Genomic DNA, 23749 nt, shown 5'->3' with positions numbered 1-23749 from the left:
GTGTGGTGGCACAGCCATTCAGGCTGAAAGGCAAAAACTGGATGGGTGGGGGTGAAGACAAGCAAACCTTGATGCCAGTTCATAATGAGAACGCTCAACAAATGTCTGCAATCATCAAAAATGGAGCCACGTGGTGAAAGAGAAAGAAGGGAGATGTCTGACTCTTGAGACCCCCTGAGCGAAAGAGACAAGAGTTGAACTATTTAACTGTGATTGAGCTGCTAATGGTACACTCTCAGACCACCTCCTTCACAAAGAGTCACTTTTTCTGTCTTCTTCTCTGGGCAAAATATGGGAATTTGTTCAGCTGCCAGAACGAAAGTCTGGCTTAGTGTGATGCTGTCTGTCAGACAAAAATCTCTTACAGCATTACAGCTCGTCTGTGTATCTGAGCCTGAAACCTTTCAAGGATTGCTTATTCTCAGTAACCCTGCACTTCCCTTCAACTGAAGTATCAGATGACCCGAGACAACAGAACAGGAAGACTGAGTGTGTGTTTGTGTGCTAAACAAGCGAAGGAGAGGAGGGAGGCTGGGAGATCAGGTACGGTGCTATTGGCAGCCGCTTGTCACCAAATGAGAAGGGGGAAGAGTTTGGGTTCCCTCCTGACATGAGTGGGCCCATTCAGGATGGCCAGTCAATGGGAACCTAATCTGTTTGAGCGGATTCAACAGAGCGTTACGCTCCAGCTAACTGAGAGGTTTGAGCCAGTCCAATAAACAAGGACTTCAACATAAGAACCAGAGATAGGGACAGCACAAGACAGAGGATGAAAAAGGTGATGGGAACAGGTTAATCACTGAGGCAAAGCAGGAAATATTAACACACACAAAAGAAAAATGCATAAAGAAGAATATTAACAAATGTATGTGTATTGGGACACACACAACTTAAAATCTTCTAAAGTAGTAAAAGAAAAAGAGTCAAAGTCATTTTTAATTGTGCTGAAATTAAAGAAGAGTACTAATCCTTGTTCAGTGATTGGAGTCATTTTCCACTCAGATTAGATGGAACAGCTTATTTGGTCAGAAGTCATTTGAATTCAGTCAGCTCCCCCCACCCCCACTCTCAGAGTACAAAAATGTGTGTGTTCTTACATAGAGAGAATGAATTTATATTGAACAGTGGGTTTATGTCCATGTAAAGTACACTATGACCAAACACAGTGATCCAGGAACATGCAAAGTCAAGAAAGGCACAGGAGATGGAGAGCTGAAGAGTCAACGTACCGTGCTGGACTCTCGTTCTTTCAAAGGAATAGGCAGGGGCGAATGAAAAGATGAGGGGCCAGGAGGGAAAATGAAAAACACAAATTAGTATGGAAATAACGACGGCGTTGCAATCAAAGAGAATAAATAAAATTACTCATTTATCCTCAAACAACTCGCATTCGAAACTTGGTGTGCTTATGTTTTCTAAACTTACTAATAAGGTAATAACTGGAAAAAATGTCTGCCTTCTTGTACCATTTATTCATTTGATACCACTTTAAAAAACAGTACCAGGCTATTATGGAAGCTAAAACATGCTCGATCAGCTCTGATTGATCAATTCATACAGCTTTAATGAATAATTTAATGATCAGTAAAGCCACAATATTACAAAGTGATGTTAAAAACGACCTATAAATAAAAACACACACCGTGTTATCTTTTTATACGAAAAAATTATATATTTGTCCAGCTCCTCACCTCGGTGCTCCAGGTCATGGTGGTTCTTCTCATCCTTTACAGGCAGGTGGGCCTGGCTCCCAAGAGCGCCCAGAGCCAGCAAACCGGAGCCAGCACCTGTCAAGGGTGGGATGCCAGGCGGCTGCAGGCCTGAAGGGTGAGGGGGTAGCTGGACCGGGGGGCCGTGGGCAGCGTGAGAGAGGTGCTGTGCCTGAAGCTGCTGCTGCTGTAAACAAATGCCCAAAGACAGGAGACAAGACAGAGGACAAGTAGGTCAGCTGAGAAATGACTCCATGAACGACCACGCTCTGCACATGCATTAGAGCCGGCTTTGGAAACATTTAGCTCAAAACCAAACTGTTTACTGTCAACAGCAGATTAACAGTCGCTGCCATCGTGCTCCTGCAGCTCACTCACTGGATGATAAGAAAATAATTCTGTCCACAGCTGTCTGTACAGGAACACTACAGAAATTATCTGCTTCAGAGAGCATGATGGCAGGATACAGCACAAAAACCTTTCTATCCTTCATTTTCCTAGGTGTTTAACATACACGAATGTCAAAATGTTAGTCTAGAAATAACAAAGTTACAGAGAGAAGCATGTTCACAAGTTAAAACTGTACAATTTGTTACAAGCACAGAACGAGTACGGTATTTTATACACATTAATGTTAAAAAAGAACAGATACAAAGGAAGCTGCAGGTTTCTAGGCAACAAATGACATAATATTGTCTGATGATTAATTACAGAAGTCCCTCACTACGTCGCGGTTCAACATTCGCAGACTCGCTCTTTTGCTGTTTTTCAAAGTAAGAGTGGACATGACACACAATTGGCTGATTGGATGAGCCACACGAGTGGCATGAATTGTTTATTTAAAATAAAATATTTTAAATGATTTAGCACCTGCTGCACCTTTGTGCAGCCCACAGGTACAGGAAGAAGCCCCCTCTGTAGCCTGTCATGATCTCCGCTCTCTGCCACCCACACATTTCTCCTCCAGCTGAAGCAGCTTCATGAAGGGTCAACCCTTTGCTGCCCTGCTTTTTCATTCAACTTTTATTTAAACAAGTTAGTCCCGTGGAGTCACAAGGACTCATTTACAAGAGACCTGGAATCCCTTTGCTGTCCTGGTGCACTTTTCTTCTCTACAATTTAAATTTAAATACTGGAATTTTTTAAATAAACAATCCATGCTGCATTGTTTATTGAAAATATTAAAGTATTTAAATTTAAATTGTTTATTTACACAGAAGGAGGGAGATTGGGAGTGAAACTTGAACTTGGACTACTGTATCCTTACTTCACCGTTTTTCACTTATCACGGGGGAACCTAGTCCCCTAAACCTTGTTCTAAACAAGGGACTACTGTATTATAAGAAAACAAAAATAACGTATAAATACCAGGAAGTAATATTCTAAACTAAAGCCATGTCTTTCATATTATTAAACATGCATTGCATTAGAAATGTTACAAAAATTAACAAAATGGATAAACAGTTCTTAAGAATGGTGCAAAATGTTTGAATTTGACAAACAGAGGTCAAACATATTTGATCTTTGATGCTCAATTGTATATAAAAATTGCTTTCTGTTAGCCTAACAGTTTTAAACACTAATTGAAGAAGACTAAAATCATTAAAACAGCTTTGTGCAAAGGTTTTTAAATGAATGAGAACTTTAACCAGGCTTATTCTGGAATCCTGGATTCTGTTTACGATCCCCCCACACATTGTGCTTCTCTCTCTTAATAGTATGCAACCTTAAAACAATATGTTTTGATTCAACAACGCAGCACCTCTGACCATCAAAACTGATCAGAGTTTTGCTCAGTCCCAAACCACTGTGTTTCAGTCATTGATTAAAAATAATAATAAAAAAAGAACTCAACAGGTCTACTTTTAAGAACTTCAATATCCTTCAACGCCCTGAAAAACCAAGAAAAAAATTCCCTCCTCCAGCAAGAATACTGCTACGCCTACCAACAGTTGGGAACACAAACATCTCCCAAGAGGCCATGAATGTCTGTGAGAGGCAGCCAGAGCGAGGAGAGTAGATAGACGGGAGTTAAATAGCCACTCAGGCAAGAGGGAAGCAAGTGCTTTAAAACGAGGTTAAATAACACTTAGCACATCCATCAGCTGCCTCTCCAAAAGCAAGGGGGGAAAAAAGCCGATTGCTATTCTGCTTGTAAGATTGAACTTCAATAACCTGATCCATACATTCATTACATAAAATGGAGAAACTAGACCTTTGTATAAACTGTGGCTTACCACATTTAAAAGTTTATTCAGTAGCTGCTCATTATTCAGTCAGCTCATTATGTCGAGTTGGACCTGAAATTGTCTGATGGATGCTAGCAAAAGGGCAGCATTGTTAATCGATATTGTACTGGTGTGTGGAGCAGCCTCTTTGTTGTAAAAAAGGAAAAGCGGGCAAAAAAAACGAGAAATAGAAGGGCCAGCCAGAACAAGATGAGGGGGGAGAAGCGAATCACAAAAATAACAGGAGAATAAAAGACAGAGTGGGCAAAGGATTGAGGCAGAGACGTCCCTATTGAGTGTGCCTAATGAGGAAAAGCATGCAGGGATCATTATCAAGAAGCCTCATTAGCGTGCTATAGCTGAGGAGAAGAGAGACGGGGGGGGGGGGGGGGGGGGTCGTGAGAGGCAGACAAGAAAAAAAGCAAGGCAATAATTTTTGAGGGGAAAATAAATCGCTTCCAATTCAATATTCATGAATAAAAAGTAAAAAGCTTTCTTTCACACGTATCTTTTTTCATTATGTGTAAATGCTGCAGCGGTTTCTGTAACTTCCACAGGAAACAGGCAATTAAAGTTAACTAGGCGACGCTGGCTCCCTGCTGAACGGTACTGTCAGGTGGAACAAGCATCAACAGCACCGGCAAAAACCAGCTGGAAGACCGACTAAAGTCTGGCAATGATCACCACGTTGCCTGCTGTGCCTCACAACAGTTTTGTAGCTCATCATATTTTCGTCAGTAATTTGTACAAAAATAAGACAACATTATACAATAAAAACAAACAAAACTAGAACAGAGAGACACAATGCTTTTGTGTTGGGGCTATAGCGCTATACTATAGCTACAGACAAATGACAAGAACATAATACCAAACCCAAGTTGTCCTTTGTTCTCTAAAATCGTCTACCTTCACTAAAACAGATAAAGCAATCATACAAATCTGAACTCTGACCATAAACATATGGTCTATGATCAAAATTATATATCTACCAGTATATTGATTTCTACTTTTAACAATCACAATAATAAAGTAATGAACTAAATTTTTTTTGTCACATTCTGCTTTACGTATATATATATATATATATATATATATGTTCTGTATTTAATACAGTAGCCTACATTTGAAATACTATTTTTCACTGTTTATTAAGTTTAACAAGAATAAATAAATAAATAAATCGCACAGAAGGTACTGTTTGTTTTTAATGTAATAAATGCAAAGTGTTTATAAATTCCCAGAGCAATCGTCCTAAATAACTGATTTCAATAACAACCATAAAAAAGTGATTATATTTTTTCCATAAACAAGCAGCCCATTAGGCACTAGAAGGTGTCCATTACTAGAGGGCCAAGCAGAGAAGAAAGGGAAGGGATTCAGCCAACAGTGACATTAAACTACTTGCACAACTACATTATATGGCCCTGTTCAGACCAGGAACTAACATCTGTCATGGGAGATTTAACCGATAGCGGACAGCTCTGATTGAGAGCATTCACACCCTCCAGTCAAATGTGCATCCTAAGACTTTGTTGTGATTGGATATCAATGACTGTATGCAGATACACTTTCAACCAGAGCTGTCAGATCTGAAAACTTCCCCGCAGTAAAACAGCAAGCTGTTCGACAGCTGTGAGCACACCTTGGGCATTGTGTTTATATAGATGATTATAATGAATCGTCGTGTTGCTCAGGTGGTTGTTCTTTGATTGATAAAGCACACCAGCTATGTTTAAAGGGACATAAGTAATCGGATTAAACAGTCATTCAGAATAAAAATGTGCCATGTAAATGCCCCATTTGGATTATTCTGAGCCGATTTAGCTCGATCCGAATGAATTTGTAATCCAAATGAGAGGGGTGGTTCATGCTGATTCATAACCTGTACGGTGTGCATGTAAACACTTAATCTGATCATTTTATTCCAATCGTGGAAAACTGAGCTGACTGCGCATGTGCGACCTATGTCTGCCTGATGTATCGCTGCCTGGCTAGATGCTAATATGTTGGGGAAGCAAAACTGGTCAGTGAGCGATACAACATTTCTACTGGAAACTTTGCAAGAGCTCAAAATTATCTGTATTACCTGTAGCTCAATCAGGGAGTGCAGTAACGTCTCCACCATCATTAAACATGGTGCAGATTCATTTTGGGCGCTCAGATTTGTTTACGTTCATCACGGAAGTAGAACTTGTGTGGTGTTTTTAAGGAAAGTTTACCACTCTATGCATATCAGTAGTCCTATTCTGAATTCATTCATTAATTCAACTTTTATTTATACAGGTTAATTCCATTGAGCCTCGTGGACTCATTTACAAGAGAGACCTGATTTTAACAGAGTGATGACAACAGTGTACAACAACGACAATAAATAATAATAATAAATATATAATTAAATAGAATAAAAGCCTGCTGTATGTAAACGCTCGTCGTGAACAGATTGTGCCCATGTAAATGATACATTTGAATGATTTAATCTGAATACATTTCAATCCGATCAAAGAATTTTGCGCATTAAAACATAGCTACTGTAGCTTACAGTAACCACAGAGGGTTCAATCAGCTCTAAAAACAATCTGAACACAAACAAAGTCATCACAGCGAGTCCTGGTGATCCACTTTAACTCTGCGTGTGTGTGGGGTCAAGTCAGGTCAGTAGGTGGTCCTACAGCTTGGCTCAAAAAGGTTTCCTGTTCAGACGACCAAACATGCAGATTAAAAGGTCTAGACCACCTCTGAAGGGGGTCTGAAGATGCTTTTAATGTGCATTATGGGCAACTGTATTTAAGCGCTATTTGAATATAATGTGATTGCTCAGGATGGATTGTAATGCTAGAGCCAAACAAAGTCCACATTGTGTGACAGAAGACCAGCGGTCAAGTGGGGAAAGTTGAGAAAAATATTCCTTTGTCCTACCAAAAACACCCACAGTTTTAACTACAGGTATTATTTTACATAGGAAAATATGTCTTCCTCCGCAAAATTCAAGTCTCATGGTCAACGGATTGACAGTTGTTAAACTACAAGCCTTCAGGCTTACCAATAGGGTCCAACAGAAAATAAAGCCCCCAGTACACTCCCGCGTACGTCTGTTCACGCGTACGTACACGTGTATTGTACGCAGAGGGTTCAGACTTCAGACTCCAGCGTACACCCTGAGCAGCTTCACAGACGAGGGGGATTTACCTTCGGGACAAATTGAGGTCGCTGATTGGTCATTTGCTGACACGCCTACTGGACTGATTGACAGGTCGGAAAAAAAAAAAAAAGAGCGCTGGCAGCCTCAGCCGTGTTCTGTGTTTATATGTTGTTCATAAAAAGATCTAAAAAATAAATTAAAAAAACAGGGAGTGCTGGCTCTGCAGCCCACACATCAGACCAGCCCACCAGGAAATCTCCAGACCCTCCCGCAGCCACGGTGGACCTGAGTTTAATTCGCTCGTAACAAATTCCTTCATTTCTCACCATTTCAGTCATGGCATCAACGGAAGAGGAAGAGATCACTGCCTCTTGGCAAAAAAACAAAAGAAAAGGCCAGATCAAGGATGAAGAAGGGGAATTTAATACATTGGTGTCGCATACAAAACAGTCCGTCGCTGGGCAGTTTATTGTGCGACACCGCGTACTCGTAGGCGGTCGTAAAAATTGAGCTTTGCACGGACATGCCCTGTGGGGTACGTGCGTACCTCCGCGTACGTACGTGCGTACCTCCGCGTATGGATGTACGCGGGAGTATACTGGGGGCTTAAATTCAACACTTTTTCAAAGAAAACTCAACATTACTATATTCACTTTAAAAATAAATGTGAGGAAATGCATTGTGGTACTCATTTTCTAAAAATGTATCATTTAAAGTTTAATATTTTGCCAAAATGGTACTCATTCAAAACATTTCAGTAAAGACTGAGTTTAGGTCAAATTGCAGCAGCTAACATCACCAACATGAACTCCAGGCTGATGGGAAATTGATAATTAGGAACTTCCGTCATTTCTTTTCTCTCATCCATCACTTTATTTACACAAACCTTGGTGGATTCAGATTAAATAATTAAGCAGTTCAATTGAAATTTCAGCCTGTCCGTTTCCCTAATCTGAGATGCTGACAAAGTCTAATTGCGTTTGTCAAATTATCAATCTAAATGTATTTGTTTTATTTATCAGTCAAGCATTTTTATATAAAAATGGCACCTATAAAATGTGTCAAAAACCTGTTTTGTAACAAAGTGTGCACGCACTAATAAAACATGCAAAGGCAGACATCGTGGTAAGCAAATGAACCAGAGTGATGTTCAAAACAGCCAGGTGTAGAGGTGTCATGTGCCACAGATTAACATTTACATGATGGGCAGGATACCACCTGCAGCTGACACATTAACCAGTATCTACCTACAATCTAGCCTAATGTTGAAATTATGGAAATAAAGGTAAGCGGATGGACCGAGCAGCACCTTTGACACTTGTCAAATATAACTCCACCATGTTGCCTCTGGCTAGGACTATGTAAACATGGTAGAAAATGGAACAACTCTTTCTCTGTTTACAGTATGCAGCTCCCAGTTTATGACTTTGCTGTTTTATTTACTTTCAAAGAGCAAAGCATTGCCTTAAAATAAGTGAATTTTTAAACTAATTTACTGTGGACAGTTTCTGAACATTGTCTCACATCAACAGGAATTTCTAATAGATTCCATGTTGTGGTGCTAGCAGTTAAGAGTTGGCAATCTGGCCTATAATAAGTGGATACTCCTACAGATGCACAGTATCAACACTTCATGTTGAATATTTTATGTGGGATCTTTTGGTAAATTTCAAATAAATAAAGAACCTAAAGGCTTCACTCATCAGTGCATTCAGACTGACACTATTAAACATTTTGAACTCAGTTTTTGTCTATAAAATGTGTTGTGAAAAAAATGCAAATCTTGCCCCTGATCTAGTTGCTGTAGAAAGCTACCTGATGCTTTCTGAATGTCTCTGAGGCTCAAATGAGATGCCACAGCAGAGTTGCCCACACCCTCACTATGTAGATGTGAAAACTGATCACCGAAGACTTTATTGCTCAAACAATTACAGCCTGTTTCTTTCTCTCTGAGCCCGTTCTCAGTCTTGCCACTGCCCAACCAAGTGAAGGCAGGGTCAGGAAGGACCGTTGACACTTAGCTGAGTGGAAAAAAGAGGAAATGGTAAGCAATTACCTTAAAAATTGAGGGTTGTGCTCCTGCCTTTTTTCCTTTGATTAAATTTGGGCATGTGCCCTTCATTAGATTTGATTCATGACCACAGGGACAAGATAATCACTGATTAACCTCTGATAAAAGAGGGACAATCAAAAGTGTGGGCTTTTAGGCTTCAAGACAAGTAGAGTAAATCACTACAATATTTATTTGTCCAGAGTTGACTGTTTTGCCTAGTATTGTAGAAACTAAGTGTTGATTACAGCTTTTTGTGTACCCCCTCCACTAAAGTCTGAATTGCTGCAGAACCTGTCAACCCTAAAGGTCTAAACTCACATGAAATGCATTACTGCATCTGAATTACTAAGCATTCCAGTAGAATAGGCTTATTTACAACAGACTTTAGCTATGTTTACATGCGCAAATTTTTTTGACCAGATTGAAATGTTTTCAGATTAAATAATTCAAATGTATTGTTTACATGGGCACAATCTGTTCATGACGAGCGTTTACATGCAGCGGGCTTTGTTCTGAACAGAAGTACTGACATACGCAGAGTGGTAAACTCTCCTAAAAAAAAAAAAAACACAGAAGAAGTTTTACTTCCGGTTTACTTCCGGGATGAACGTAAACAAAACCTGAGCACCTAAAATGGACCCGCAACAGGTTTTAATGAAGATGGAGACGTTACTGCTCTCCCTGACTGAGCTACAGGTAATACAGATCATTTTGAGCTCTTTCGATGATTCTAGTAGAAATGTTGTCGCTCACCGACCAGTTTTGCTTCCTCGACATGTTAATATTATTAGCATTAGCCAGGCGGAAATGGCATAGGTCGCACATATGCAATCAGATCAGTTTTTCACAATTAGAAAAAAAAAATGAACAGATCAAGCATTTACATGCGCACCTTTCGGGTTACGAATTGGCGTAAACCACCCGTTTCGTTCTGATTATAAACTATTTCGGATCACGCTGAATAAACAAAATATAACCCGAATGGGGCGTTTACATGATGTGTTTTTATTCCGAACGACCGTTTGATCCGATTACTTATGTCCATGTAAACATAGCTAATGACTTGTGTTTTAAGTCAACAATTTCAGGAATTTTAAGTGAACAAGCCTCCAATCAATACAACAGATAGTAAAAAACAGAGTAAAAAACATTGGGCTGACTTTTAAACAGATACATTATCACTAACCTGTGGTTTTACTGGGTCAGAAAGCAACAATGCTTAACAATAGTAGCTAGTTAATAACATCACATGACTCTAGCAGCCATGATAACCATCAAGGAATAATGAGTAAACACATGCAGGTTTGAACAAAAGGAGATTTTCCTGTTAGCCTAAACTTTAATCACCTGCGCATTACAAAGGTTCAGTTACTGCAAGATTCCCACTGTGGTTATCTCTATTACAATCGCACAGCTTGTCCCAGCCTGACCACTTCAGGCCTCCTGCTATTGAGCCAGAGGTGGCGATAAGTCTGCTGGCCAAAACCTTTTATGTAATTAAAGTGCAACTGTAGTGAAATCTGAGAAAACATACAATCTGATCTGTCTGGACTGGGCTGCTTTAAATTAGGCATTCTGTGACTCTGTACAAGAGAAATCAGAGAAGAGCCTCACTTCTGATCAGCACCCTGTGTGCACTGATAAGTCATACGGGTGCAGAAAAAAAAAAAAGATTCATTAAAAAAAAAATCTAGATTCCTTGTCCTGGTAATTCTGAATAGATATCCATTTTATCCATTTTATAGATATCCATTAGATATCCAAAAATCCATTTTAAAACGTGTTTAAGTTTGTTTGTTTTTTTCCGCTGCTACTCCCGAGCGTACTTCATATTGAATTTCGTGTCCACCCGTCACAGTAGAATTTGGCCGTGTAGGCCACCGTACAGAAAGCTAGTTAGCCAGCTGCCTTTATCTGAATGGAGTCTGCTAGCATGGAGGAGGGAGACAGCAGGATTTAACCCTCTCCTTCATTGTTAAAAGTCTGTGAAAAGTCATTTTGGATTCTACAATGTTCTGGGGGAAGACTGAGCTTGACCAGAGCATGGTTGTTTGCAAGAAGTATACCGGTAAAATTAAATTGTGGTAAAGTATTTTGGAAATACGACAAATGTGCAGAAGGACGATGAAAAGGGAAAACAGCTGATCATGAAACTCTGGAGCAACAAACTTCCAGCTACCAATAATTCCCCAAGAACTGTAAAGTCTGTATTTTATTTTGAGTTAAAGGTTAATGCACTTTGGTAGACTGAAGTCTTTGTTTACTTTTGTATTTATATATTTTGAATTATTTGTCTGTGATGGACTTGAGACCTGTCCAGGTGTCCCCTGCCTCTCGCACAGTGATAGCTGGATATGGGCACCAGTGACACCCTTGACCCAAAAAGGAAGAAGTGTAAAGATAAAGGATGGATGAATCATTTGTTCCTAGATTTTTATTTTTTTTAAAAGTCAAGGTAGCTAAGCTAACCTAACACTGGTAATTTAAGTTACAGAATTGTATGCACTCCTGTATTTGTTCCTATTTTTGGTATAAATATGAAATGATGCAAAAAGAGTTGATACAGTAAAGAACCTAAAATTATTGTTTTAAATAAATTTTCTATTTGTTTACAATGTTGTTTAATCTTGCCAATTACATAATCTAAACAAAATTTCTGAACATTTTAATAGAAAAATCGTTTCTAAATCGAATCGTGACACCAAAAATTGGCATTGAATCACCAGACAGACGTTTGCACCCCTAATAGGTCATAATTAAACACCAATGAGAAAATACACAGTTGTGAACACCATATAGACAGACATTGCAAACACTGAATTAAAGAAAACTTCAACAACTGGAGACAGAGACAAGTCTGCACACACGAAGAGGCCTCGGCTTTACTAGTTTATATTCAACTTGAAGATTCAAATACTACAAAACAGGAGGATTGAAAGTCTGCTGATCAACACAGTGAACTACATTTTTTGTTCAAAGCAACATTAAAGATATTGTAGAGCCTGTATCATGTATCAAAGTGATAGTCCTCTTCAGTGCATGCAGTTTAGTCCCTGTCAGGTCAAATGAAAGAAGAAGAGGGGGTATACACACAGTCAGAGGCAGATTGGGAAGTCCACGTACCCCGATGATAGCATTCAACTCAGTCATTGTCACCTGCTTGGCTCGTTCAACAGCCTGAGCTACCTGCTGTTGATGCTGCGTGACACCAAACACAAAAATTAGTCTTGAAAGAAAAAGCATAAAATTCGATTCAAATACAACTTCTCAGCCTTTGCCAGTTCTCAGGTTTATAATAAACTGAGACTTCAGTTGCGAAGAAAGCATATCGTCATTAAATCCTTAAAATTAAATATAAAAACATATACACAATGGATATGTAGAATTGTACATCAAAATGATACAGAACCGAGTGACAAAAACAAGGTTAACTTTCCATTGTTAGGATCTCCTTTATCTATAATCAACTTTTGACTTGCAAAATGTATAAAGATTTATTATTACACAAGAAAAATCAAACAACTATTGTTGCAATATTCTTCAATATGCATGTGCATTGTGAAAGAAATGAATTAATCTGTTAATATATTGTTTTATTTATGTTGACACTCACCTCTTGTGACAAGAATGGCATGATCTGAGCCAGAATTGCATTGAGGCGTTTGGCAATTTCAGTCTGTGGGGGGAGGGGGAGAAAAAGTATTAGAACAGCATCTTCCCAGTACACTGCATGTTCGGAGCAGCAGATAAATTGGCAAATTAGCTATAAAACATTGTTTGCAACGTCCATCAGGGTCAACCATGTATTTGTAACCAAATTGGGACCGCCCAAGAACAAATTCACTCCCCCCTCCCCCCTTGCCTCCATTAAGCTCAGGCCTTTATTTCATTAGGAGGCTGAAATATGCTAATGCCATCTGGCTGGAGAGAGCCTAATGAGGTCTATACTTCATAATTACGGCCCATAAAGAAGGGTGTAGGGCATGCTACAGCAGACAGGTTAACTCTCTTGCCTTATCCGTCAGAAGGATCTTTGGTATCGACCACACAATATTAGCTGGCAGAGTAAGATGATACTGCAAGGCTCGATGTTCATGGAGCACTTTACAGAGCTGCATTTAGACAAATGGATGGGCTGTACTGACCGTCTACTGCACTTGGGAGGTCCCAAGACATTTTGCTCAAGCCAATTTCCTTTTTTAAATTCTGCACTTTCTACAAAGCTAAAAAAAAACGAGAAGAGAAACACAAAAGTGGAAAGCAGAATAAAAGAGCTTGGATAGAGCATGTGAGGGGTGATGAATGGTAAAGCGAAGCTCTCCGATTTGACACTATGGTAATGCGGTTTGACTGAACAGGAGGAGGTGAACTAATTGATTCCAAGAGATTAGGGGTGGAGGCCCAGCAGGTGTGTGTGTTCAAAAGTTCCTTCCCGCCATTTTATATGCTACTGCATTCCACTCATTTACTCCCTTAACCTTGTTTGACTGTGTAAAGGGGAGGGAGGGGAACAGAAGGCGTCATTAGCTTTCTGCTAAACCTCGGTGTCCTTTTATTTTGTAGGGGGAGACAGGAAAGGAAAGAACGAAGGAGAGGAGGAGGGGGCAGACCGTTGCTGTCCTGTCAGGAATCATCTCACAACCCCCATCTGACCTCGAACACACTACGCTTTCTGCTCGCCCTCCAAAAGCTTCTTCACACCCCCTTGTACTAATCTCCACTATTCTTCTTTGTGCTCTTCCTACTTTTTCATTCGCTCATCTCCCTCTCTTCTGTTGCTGGGGCAACGCTATCTGGCACAGCTTATCGTTATGTAAATTGGACAGGGGCTCTGACCAGAACAGCCTGTAAAATCATATTAGGCGCAGCACAGAAGCAGGTCATTAAAGTGAATTTTCGGCCTGTCGATCTGATCGGCACGGGAAATTAATGAGGGATAACTGGAAATGGGGAGGCGGGTAGGGGCTGCACCTGGGGGTAAGCTGAAATGAAGAAGGGGTGGGGAATCTCTTCGGGGACTCATAAAGCATCATCATTAGCGGGGGTTGTACACAATGACACCAACAGGGTAAGAGTGTTTCAGTGTTACACTGAAATAGCTGCAGGGGGAGCAACATGGGGCTTGTGGAAACAGCTGTATGCTGATACTCTGCTATTACAGCAACATTACAAGGCCCCAGTCACACAGGAAGGAAAATCACCACTTCAGAGCCACCGCTTGAGTTCAGAAACATTCACAAAATGTAGGTGCACCCTGCCTTTTTTGTTGAATGGTTAATTTATTGTACCACATAAAAAAAAAAATAATATTTTCAGCACCTATAGAGAAAAATGAATAAACCCCAAACAGAACTAGTGTCTAGGAGATATGGATGAAAAATTCATAATGTATTTTTTGCCGTACATGTCGTACCGCCCTATAAGTCAAATCAGTCCAAAAATGTCTAATAAAGTGAAAAAATCCATAAATATGTCGCTTCGATGTATAAGTCGCATCTATTATGCGTCACCACTGACAACACAGAAACGTGGACCGGTGTTGTGCCAAAAATAGATTGGCTGCCAAATGGCAGCCGCAGGAGCGTGCACAGGAGGACTTTAACAAGAATTTAACAAGATTATCACCTAAAACAATTATTTGTTTGCTAGAAATTATAGCAAAGGTGTGTCTCAGTTGAACTTTTACGTAATAAATGCACTTTGACGGTCAAATCAGCTGCATTTCAAAAGCCGATACGCAGAAGTAGGAGCATGCATGGGAGGACTTGCTGTACATTTCTTCGAAATTTAACAAGATAACCACCTAAAAACAATTCTTTGCTTGCTGGACTTTATAGTAAAGGTGTGTTTCAGTTTAACTTTTACTTAATAAATGCAGTTCAATGGTCAAACTAGCTGCATTTCGCCAGGGCGGCACAGCGAAATGAAGTTGATTTGACGGTTGCTCCAGGCGAGCTGGATGAAGGTGGCAGGCTACGGCAAGCCGACTGTCATTAAAAGCCACTTTTACTTATTACATGATACAACGGCATGCCATACTACTAGAGTGCCATCTAGCAGCTGAAAAAGGTAGTGTTCAATATTTTCAGTCAGATTGAATGAAAACGGTCATATTTCAGTCAAAAACTGGTTTATAAATATGGGAAAACAAAAATAAGTTGCTTCAGCATATAAGTCGCAGGGCACGCAAATTATGCAAAAGAACGCCACTTATAGGCTGAAAAATACGGTAAGCACTTTTTTTGCGTCCTTTCTTAACACATATTTTCATACAATGTGATATCTTAGGTACAATTTTAGGGAACATGAGAGCAAACAAGACAAACATGACAACCTGAAAAATGTACCAGAAACCCCCTGACTAAACTACTGCTGTAAGCAGGAACGTCTTGCCCCCCATTGTAGTGACAACACTCCATCCAGAGTTCACTGAGCAAACAGATGTATAGTCTATTTGTAGTAAGAAAAACTGATAGATATTTTTAAATGAGATAACAAATCCAATGAGTCACAGCACTCAGAGTGACTCTCACTTTGTTTTGAAGAAACCATTTTCCACAGTGCTTTCAGAAGCAGAGACAGAAAGAGTTTATTGTCACTTAAAGCTGCTGAAAACAGAGGCCTTTGAGCCAGCAGAAGCTTTTCACTGCAACTCCACAATTACAGGTACTCAGCTTAGTCTAGTAGCACCAGAGCCTTGAGAGGCTCGCTCTCTCCATTGCATCCCTCTGTCAATGGTGTGTTGAAAGCCGTTTGGCTGTTTGTCGCTCCAGGCATTAGCCCCCAAGTGGAGAGTCGAGTCTCTGATGAGCATTCAATTGGCGAGGAAAACAAGTGGCATATGATGGAAGGCAGAGATGGCTGTTTGGGAATTATCTTCTCAGCCAGAACCAAGAAAGAAAGAGGCACTTAGAGGTAACTTGTTCATTACAAATGCATGAGGACAATTTTGCATGTGCACGTCTATTTTGAGTCCATGAAAAAAAAGTGACATGCTTTTCTACAATGAAACATATGGAAATGAGCTGTTTTCAAACAGATTACAACTGATTTCATTACAGCTCAAGTTATATTGGCAATCTTTCAATGCTTTAGTTTAAATTTTGCAGCTTCTTTATACCGACACCCCCATGAGAACTCCTGCCATCAATTTGTTAAGAACATGCATACACCCAAAGAAGAATTGTCGCACCACTTTACCACCGTTTCTAGCCCGACTATCAAAATAAAGGTTGTCTCACACCCTTCAGTAACCTCATCAACTTCTCTTGAGAGTGTGAGCGTGTGTTCTCCTAGTTTGTTTTGGCTTTGAGACAGATCGACCATCATCACCTTGGCAAACAATTCCAGGAATCCTGTATAAATTATTCATTTGCACAAGCTCTGTTTCTCTTTTCCCCTGGTCCTTCTTTCACCTTCTTCCTGGAGGAAACAGACATGATCTTCTTGATAAAGCCCCCTTTTCCTCTTTCCTTCACTCACTCAACAAGTGAGGAGTTGGATAAGCAAAGCACAATAACCACAAAATGGCTTCCGAAGGTGAAGCAAAGTCAAGCAGGCAAACAGAACAGGAAAGATGGTTTCACAGTGAATCCTTGGGATTAATTTATCTCTTTAATTCACTTTGCTTGTGATTTTCCAAAGCGGGAGACTAAATTAAAATGTAGACAGGCACAAGCGATAAACAGGGACCACAGCAGAGAACAGAGGTAGTAAAAAAAAACTAGGCAACCCCCACCACACCTACAACACAGTCAGCAGGGCATGTTGCTGAGGCAGCTTAATGAGCTGCGCTAATTAAAATCACTTATTGACAGCAAGCAAGGGTGATTACCTCCACCCTGCACTTTTTGCCATCATAAGAGACACTGTCAAAACAAATTACCTCCCGGCAGCCACACAGATCCCTTTCATGACAACCACTCAGCTCTGCAGCAGCACAGGGAAAACTGAGCGTCTACAGGAGCCTCAATTACACCATGTTTGTGTGAACAGACACAAATAGCATTTTCACGTAGGGGATATTTCTATGTGCATATGTGCGCATGTTTTTGCCCATACCCCTTTTAATCCAGCTTTCTTGGAATAGCAACAAACATGAAGTTATACCACCGATATGTTTTTCACATTGCAATAAATCTTCAACACAAGCAAAGTCTTATACTTGCCTGCATTCAATAATCCATCCTCCCTCCCTTCAGAATGAATACAGGGACAGCTAAGGGCTGTCTTGTTTACCTCTCGCTGATGTCATCACAAACACTTGTTCACCAGGGAGGGAAAGGGAGAGAAAGGAAGAAGGGTGGCAGGAATAATAAATTATTCAGAGGGCTCTCCACTGGGCTTATTGACAAACAAAGGAGATGCACAGGACAAGTCGATTAACCCATTTACTCCAAAGCCTCTTCACTCCAGACTCCATCCACCTTGTTTTGTCCATCAGTATCCATCCAAAACAGGCAGCTCCACCCCCCCATCATACACAGCTCCAGCCTCCTTATTGTTGATAAATGACTGACAGAAAAACTCAAAAATGTGCACGGGGGTGGGGCAGGTTTGTCTCTTTGATAACTAGAAAACACACCTTGTTAGCGCGCGCACACATACAAACAAACACACACGCCACGTGCAGACGAAAAACGTCAACAGCAGATGAATTGAGCAGTGTGCTGCCCCTCCAACTGGGCCACCCTCCCACTGATGCCATTAACCTTCTGGATCTCAGGGCCACGAAGCGTCCACCCCACCGCTATTAGTCTCTGCCTCTCTCACAGACTCCCACTCTCATACATCACATCGCACAACTAATGACACAAGGGCCATCATTCACATCACCCCACTAGGTGGTGGGGAAGGGATGGGAGGAGGAAGCAATGGAAAAAATAAAAATAAAAAAAACAAGAGCAAAAAGAGCATGCCTGAAACAAAAATATGGAAATGGGAGATGGAGATAAAAATGAAGGAATTGGAAATAATATTAAAGTGAATTAATCTTCTGTAAATTTTGTACAAATGACTAAAACCAAGTTACTTTATAACAACATGGAACTGATCTGTGAATGTGTTTAAATAAAGAGAAGGTTCTTTTAAAACAGTGTGGTTTAGATCTGCCAGTCTATTTTTTAACCAACCTAAAAGTTATATGTTTGATCACAGCCAACTAGTTATAACTTTTGATGTAAAACACTAAAATAAACTCTGAAGAGTTGTTAACCTGTTAATACCTTCTGACATTTTACAAGCGTGTCATCTGCAAAACATATTATTCAACTAATCTAATACTATATAGCTCAAACTAATATTTTTGTTGTTTACTTTATGAAATTTATGTGGCATGTTTATAGAGGTGGCATTCCTGAAAGGAAGTTGAACAAACTGAGTTTATCTGAGGTGAATTATTCCAAGTGGAGCCTCTCAAATTCAGTTACAGAACGGCTGATTAAAGCATCTCAACTCTGAGGTAACGGTAATCACAAGTGCAATAAGAAGCGTTCACCACAGGAGCACAAATATCTAGATTCACCCTCAGTGAAGCTGTAAGACTGAGACATTTATGAGACAAGTTCATTTTTGTTTCAGTCTCTAGTTAACAGCAGGGAATAAAAACATATCCTGCAATATTTTGCTCCAGAACATTACAGTCACTATTTTGAGTGTAAAACAGTGTGAATAATGTTATGAACATTGTTGTATTAGGGTTTAACTTTTACAACATTTATATGGATTGTTTTATGTGAAACCTCACTTCCTACCTGCTGCTGTAACATAAATGTCAAGTTCACAAACAAAGCCTCTAAGTTTTAAACCTGCAGCTAAAAATGCTGCAGAAATCATCTTTCTGGGACTATAAGCCCTCAGGTTTACACATCAAACCAAGTAAAATGACGCAGCACAAGCCAGGTGAGCTGATCATTAGTCCAACAGCAATCAAGTCAAGTCGTCTTTGGTTATGTAACTTTCATTTCCTGTGAGCTTGTTACAGGAAGATAAAGTTGATTAACTGTTGGGATAATTCTGTCTCTTGCTTGTTCAGTTTGTCTTTTCCTCACCATCTAAAACATTGCTTTAGACCAACAAAAATAGTTACTGGTAAAGCATGTCATCTGGACCAGTTTCTTTAAGTGAGAAACGTTTCGGCCCCCATCCGGAGGACTTCGTCAGGCTGCAACCTGCCCACCAGATCTGTCCCATAGGTAGCCTTCACTGCTACGTTTCAAGCCAACCTCCTGTGGAATCTCAAGGCTTTTAACACTTGCAGAACACACCCATCCAAAACAATCAATCATCAAGTACAACAATCAAATGTCCTAGGCCAGGTGGCCAACTTGCTACTTACAGAAACAGCCTGAGGACAACCAAGAACACAGTGGTTCAGAAAAAGGGTTGTAAACTCAACAATCCTTTAGATATCGCTTTAGATATGTTCATCACATCAGGCATGGTGCATGTCCTTTGCAGATAAATGTTTTTTTTCTTCTTCAAATATTAAGTAAACAAGATAAGACAAAAAAACATCAGGTTATCATGCAGTAGCCAGTCTCAGTAACCAGTACAAGAACACCAAAGTTATGAAATGCAGTTTGTCCCGAGGACAGTTTTAGTGCCAGGAATGTGCCTAATAATTACCAGTGTGCTTTCAAAATTAATCAGAAGCAGAGTCCTCGCAGTCACACACTCATCTAGAGCTGCTTTAAAGTGGAACCACGTAATTAGCACAGAAGACAACTAAAACAAATAATAAATAGTTAAAAACAATTAGAACAGCATCAGGACTCATGAGCTGGGTTTATAATTGTTGGATTTAAAGTTAGCTTTAACTAATCTCCTTACACGAGGAACCAAACAATACCAACTGCAAACTGAGAGAAGCCATATTCAAATTAAAGTGAAATGCTCTGATTATTTTAATATTTCTGCCACCCAGTTCCACAGTGGTGTAGAACAAACTGTAGACATATTCTCATTATTCATCTGCATGATACCTAGCACAGGGTGGCAGATATACTAATGAGCTCTTAGCCTCACTGGCAACAAGGATGCAGACAAAACAGCACCGACATGTACAGGATGTGCACACAAACACACACTTAGAAGAACAAATCACTCACAAACACACTCTCAGACTGCCTGCCAAATACTTCACTTTAATCTTATCAAACCACCCCATCAGGCAGTGTGTCCTCACTGTTATTTACCCTGTCAGCGTTTTTTACTACAGGGAGCCAGCTTGTGCATGCCTCTTAAAGGCATTACAAGGATATGAGTAGGAACTAAGGTCAGGTGTGCATGCATGCATACATTCATGTTTCGAAGACAGTATGGAAGAAAAAAAAAACATGACTATTTCAACTGCGCACATACCATCTGATATGGATACATACCTGTTTGTGCATCTCAATGTTGAGCCCATAGGACATCTCATAATACTGAAAAACAGAAGCAGAAACTTAATAAAAAAACTAAACTGAAGTTTCAAAACCACAACAGATTATCTCAGTTATTAAAGACAGGTGATTATCCTTAATGGTATAATTTACACGTAGACATCTGAATAGAAATCCTAAATAAATCTAGGCTTATTAGATTCAAACACAGAAGCTATCTGTGGACACGACTGGGAAAACCACTCTTAAGAACACCCAAACATAAAACAAGTTGGATTTGTCTCAAAAGGGTTTAGTCATTAAAAAAAATTTAAAAAACACACACACAATGACTTTAACCAGAAATGTTAAGGATGGCACACACTTTTTCTGCTACAATAACATGGCGCACGTTTTTATCTGTTTGGCGTCCTATATAAGCACAAACTATGATCTCATCCAAGAAGAAACACAATACTATCTCTGGCTGATGCTAAACCTGACGATAGATCCAAAACTGAAGTGCAGTCATTTGTCTTGTTTGTTGAACACAAACCCAACACCTTCCACTGATTACAGACACTCCCCCAACCCTTCTGTCTATTACAAGTTGCAACAATTGGTTGAAGAAATTTCTTTGAACACACAAACATGAAACTCATGCTCATACACAAAGCTGATTGTGTCACTTCTCATTTAGAAACTGCTGTCTACACACACAGGATAACGAACCTTGGAGCTGGATTGTATTTACAAAAAAGTGTCTTTGCCTCTAGCAAACAGAACCTAATGCAGTGTATCAGTTTTTAAAATACTTTTATTTTTAACCCTTTAAAGCACATTGACAACCATCAGGTATTCGTGTCAGTTCTTACATTCTCATTAAAATAATGAAAAGAATATGGAGGAATCATACACCAAATGTGCTTGAATTTTAAATGGCTCAATAGTTGTTTTGCTGTGCAGGCATAACCACGCAATATGTTGCCTTGCTTTATAGTAAGTTGCCAGAGAATGTGAGAGGTGTTCCCTGAGAAACAAAAGTGCAATATCAAATTTTGGCCCAAAATCTTGCAAATTAAAAACTATGCAACAGGAATAGATGGAGAACTTCAAAAATAAAACAATTTTAGGGGGATTTTAAACGTTCAACTTGAACAAGAATGGTGAGACCCGTGTTACTGAAAGAGCTTTGTTGGAATACCAGAAGGCTTCACAGGAGAGTTGGCCCAAAAATGTTGATCTGCTCAGTATGTGACTGTCTTAAAAGGCTGTGTGTTTATTTGCATGTAGCGTTATTAACTGAAACCTGATCACAAGAGGTCACTCAGTACCCATGTGGTGAAGCATTTAAGAAGCCAGCTCTCTGGACATGTACTTAAGAGCGCTCCACTTGTGAACTAATCAGCAGCAGAACACAAACCGACTCAGAGTCTGAGAAAGCTGTGGCAGCGACACAAGTTTCACTTTGTGGACTGGATTTTATTAGAACTATAAACAGAAAACACACACAGGAAACCCACTGATTCGAGCACAAAAAACCAGCAGAGCTGACATTAACTCCTGGTGGGGTCAAGTTGGGTGTGCTATGGTGGGAGTGGGAAAGGGTCACAGAGAGGAGCCACAGATGGGGGTTGGGGGTCGACACTCCCCATAATCAATAGGTGGACATTTGACCTCGGCTACAATTTCAGCTGCCCCTCTGCTCACCCCCACCCGGCACCTTTTTATCCAATGAAAACACGAGTGTGCGTCAACGATCTAACAAGATCTTTGAAAAACAATTGCGTTGAACCACCTGTGACTGTTCACCTGAGGCAAAAGGGTGGGTAGGGTGTTAAATCATCATCATAGCTTTACAATTCTTACACTTACCATGACGTAGTGACGCTGCATTTCTGTCTTTTCATTGGCCAGTTTATCATACTCCACTTTAAGACTTGAAGGAGGAGGAAAGAGAGACAAATGATGTTATCTATACAAGCAAGACCGTCAAGATTTGGAAAGCAAACAACCTGACGGAGCATATAACTTAAACACATGTCGAGCACGTTTCGTCTGATAAAGCATTGGTTCTGAAGGCTGAATATCGACTTGCAGCACAAACCAAAAACAGTAGCAGGTTCCTCGTCTTATTGTTTCCAGGAAGCCAATGCCGTGTACAGTCCAACAGTCATTACCTGTGGTACTGGGCCTGCAGGAACTGAAACTCGTCTTTGATCCTATCGCAGGACTCTGCAACTGTGAACTTGAAGCCTGGTTGGCCTGGCTGGTGGGGTGCCTGAAGAGGGCAACAGTGCAATTACCACAAGTGGAAATAACATGATCATTATCATCTCATCTCCCTCTCACCACCTTCCTTGTTTTTCTCTGCAAATCTAGATTCATCTCCCGGCGGTTTGTCCTCTCATGTCTTTGGAGCCATAACAGGACAGCTTTTACTCATCAACACGACTTAAATCTAAGGTTTGCCACTTTTTTTTCCATCCGCACAGTTATGTTGCATGATGACTATTGTTGGTTTTGGTGCACAAGTGGCCCTTTCAAGCTGTTGAAAACTGAACAAAATGTGCTAAGAAAGCCACTTATGAGCAACATTGTTGCTAATAAACATCTAGCTTCTCTCCCGCCCACCATGTGAAACGACTCAAAGCATTACAAATAGCAAGGTGTGGATCAGCAGCTCCATTCAGAGCTAATGAAGTTACTTTGAAGGGTGGTTTATTTGCATCAATTTACAAACAGTGCCAAAAGAGCTACTTACCGGATGCCGGCCTTGTGGATACATGTTGAGTTCTTTGCACAAGGGAATCAATGTGGTGTTTTTTTCTTCCCCTCCCCGCTTTCTTTACGGTAATCCCAGAGAAGGTGCGGTAAATCACCGCCACCCCCTCCCCAGTATAAGCAGGATGGCGGCGGACAAACAAAGCCCTTTCTCGGCTTTAGGCGCTCTATAAAACCCCGAGCAGTAGATGTATCACCTCCTCCTCCTCCTCCTCCTCTCTGTGGACCTAAACAAACAGAAAAAGCAGCACTTTGAGGAGCTAAATCAAGTAAACACAAGCCAGAACAAAAAGCTTTAGAATAACTGAGGTCGAAAGTCTAATAATAATAAAAAAAAATCTAATATTTTCCCAACTTATTCCTAATCTTTGATGCGTGTTTGCATTACAGCGAGCCACAGAACAGAAGTGAGTTTAGCTCATTTATCAAATAAATCCCAAAGTTTTCACTTCTCACATCACCCGCTACGACAC

The 23749-nt window shown here is 40.2% G+C and overlaps 1 protein-coding gene across 2 annotated transcripts in view; it reads right to left on the bottom strand.

Annotated features, from left to right (window-relative positions):
* The window catches only part of tle3b (TLE family member 3, transcriptional corepressor b), a 35745-nt gene extending 12442 nt beyond the window's left edge, over positions 1-23303 (bottom strand). Inside the window, exons 1-8 of one of the 2 annotated variants that reach the window (XM_037691520.1) lie at positions 23257-23303; positions 22673-22773; positions 22368-22431; positions 20511-20555; positions 12743-12805; positions 12253-12327; positions 1692-1896; positions 1230-1246 (exon numbers count right to left, since the gene is read on the bottom strand). In XM_037691520.1, the coding sequence (XP_037547448.1) occupies positions 1230-1246; positions 1692-1896; positions 12253-12327; positions 12743-12805; positions 20511-20555; positions 22368-22431; positions 22673-22773; positions 23257-23280 (594 nt within the window). In that variant the 5' untranslated portion in view covers positions 23281-23303. The remainder of the gene's footprint in view (positions 1-1229; positions 1247-1691; positions 1897-12252; positions 12328-12742; positions 12806-20510; positions 20556-22367; positions 22432-22672; positions 22774-23256) is intronic. The other variant, XM_037691529.1, reaches the window with a different exon arrangement.
* Between the last annotated feature and the right edge of the window lie 446 nt (positions 23304-23749).

The sequence above is a fragment of the Nematolebias whitei genome, chromosome 2 (assembly GCF_014905685.2).
Source record: "Nematolebias whitei isolate Nwh7 chromosome 2, NemWhi1, whole genome shotgun sequence".
In the NCBI taxonomy this organism is placed as follows: domain Eukaryota; kingdom Metazoa; phylum Chordata; class Actinopteri; order Cyprinodontiformes; family Rivulidae; genus Nematolebias; species Nematolebias whitei.
The sequence above is the reverse complement of the archived record's forward strand: the minus strand, read 5'-3'. Positions and strand labels throughout refer to the sequence as shown.